This window comes from Acanthisitta chloris, unplaced genomic scaffold (assembly GCF_000695815.1).
Source record: "Acanthisitta chloris isolate BGI_N310 unplaced genomic scaffold, ASM69581v1 scaffold32846, whole genome shotgun sequence".
In the NCBI taxonomy this organism is placed as follows: domain Eukaryota; kingdom Metazoa; phylum Chordata; class Aves; order Passeriformes; family Acanthisittidae; genus Acanthisitta; species Acanthisitta chloris.
In genome coordinates, this window is record NW_008678207.1 from 27,647 (window position 1) to 29,081 (window position 1,435).

Consider the following 1,435-nt stretch of genomic DNA (forward strand, 5'->3'; position numbering starts at 1 on the left):
GCTCTGAGGTCTCCACACAACCTTCTCTTCTCCAGGCTGAACAGCCCCAACTCTCACAGGGAAGGTGCTCCAGTCCTCTTATCTTCATGGCCTCCTCTGGCCTTGCTCCAACAGTTCCATGTCCTTGTGATGTTGGGAACTCCATAACTGTGTACATCACTCCAGTTGGGGCCTGGCCAGAGCTTCTCTCTCCCGTTTGTCCTGCAGGAAGAACCACTCCAAGTGCCTGGTGCACTGCAAGATGGGGGTGAGTCGCTCTGCCTCCACTGTGATTGCCTATGCCATGAAGGAGTTTGGGTGGTCCCTGGAGAAGGCCTACAACTACGTGAAGCAGAAGCGCAGCATCGCGCGGCCCAACGCCGGCTTCATGCGGCAGCTGCTGGAGTACCAGGGCATCCTGGATGCCAGGTGAGCCTGGATCCGTGGGAAGGTGACCCCTGGGGAGTCAAGGAGTGGATAACATCGTGGATCCATCTCTGTGGGGTTCTCTGTGGGTGTCATGCTCACAGCTGTGGGCACAGTGCACGAGGTGCTGCCTGATGGCCCTTTCAGGAAGGGCAGAGGAGCTTGGCTTAATCCTGCTTTTCCTAACCTTTCCCATTGCCAGGCTCCCTGGGTGGAAATGAGCTGGGAGAGCTGCTCTGGTGTCATTCAGTGAGGGTTTCTCCATGCTTGGGAAGCATGTTTGGACTTCTCAGCAACCAGCACTGCTCAGCACAACATTGTTCTTGCTTTATGAGGCAGAACTGAGCTCAGAGGTGACACATTTGCAGTTCTGGGTGGCTGTGCCAGTCAAAAGGCTTTGGCATGGCAAGTGTTTGTCTGATGAGGGGAGAGGAGGGAGCTCTGTCCCTCTGGCTGTGCAGGAGCTGTGCAGAGGTGTTGGTTCCGGGTGTTCGCCCTGCTGGGGGTTCTGTGCACGGGGGGACTATCACAGCCACACACAGGGCACTGCTCTGAGCCTGCTCTGGAGTGAGAGATGCTGAAGGTGGTTTTGTCCAAGTGGGAGCACAGGGCTGGGCTCAGCCCTTGGGTTCTGGGCTGTGGAGAGGGAGGGAAGCTCCCGGCCCTGAGCATCCTGCAGTTCCACCAGTCACTGTGTCCTTGTCCCCTCCCCAGCAAGCAGCGCCACAACAAGCTGTGGAAGCAGCAGGCAGACAGCAACCTGCCCCAGAACACTGATGGCACCACAGGGTCGGGAGATTTCCTCATGGAGAGCTTGGACATCGACCTGGAGAACCGCCTGGCTGACCTGGACATGCCTTCCCAGTCGGCATACCTGGACAACCGCGGCGACGTGTCCGTGGGCTTCGACTACTGCTTCCGGCGCCTGTCGGACACGCTGCTGGAGAACAAGATCCCCACGGACAGGGAAGGGTTTTTCCACGTGGAGCAGCTGGAGGGGGAGCTGGAGCGTGGCGCCGCGCCGGGCGCG

General features: G+C 58.9%; 1 protein-coding gene across 1 annotated transcript in view; it reads left to right on the forward strand.

The window, feature by feature from the left end:
- The window catches only part of SSH1 (slingshot protein phosphatase 1), a gene marked incomplete at its 3' end in the record, with an annotated part of 14,078 nt that extends 12,655 nt beyond the window's left edge, over nt 1-1,423 (forward strand). The window contains exons 12-13 of the mRNA XM_009076782.1: nt 208-408; nt 1,120-1,423. Of these exons, the coding sequence (XP_009075030.1) occupies nt 208-408; nt 1,120-1,423 (505 nt within the window). The remainder of the gene's footprint in view (nt 1-207; nt 409-1,119) is intronic.
- Between the last annotated feature and the right edge of the window lie 12 nt (nt 1,424-1,435).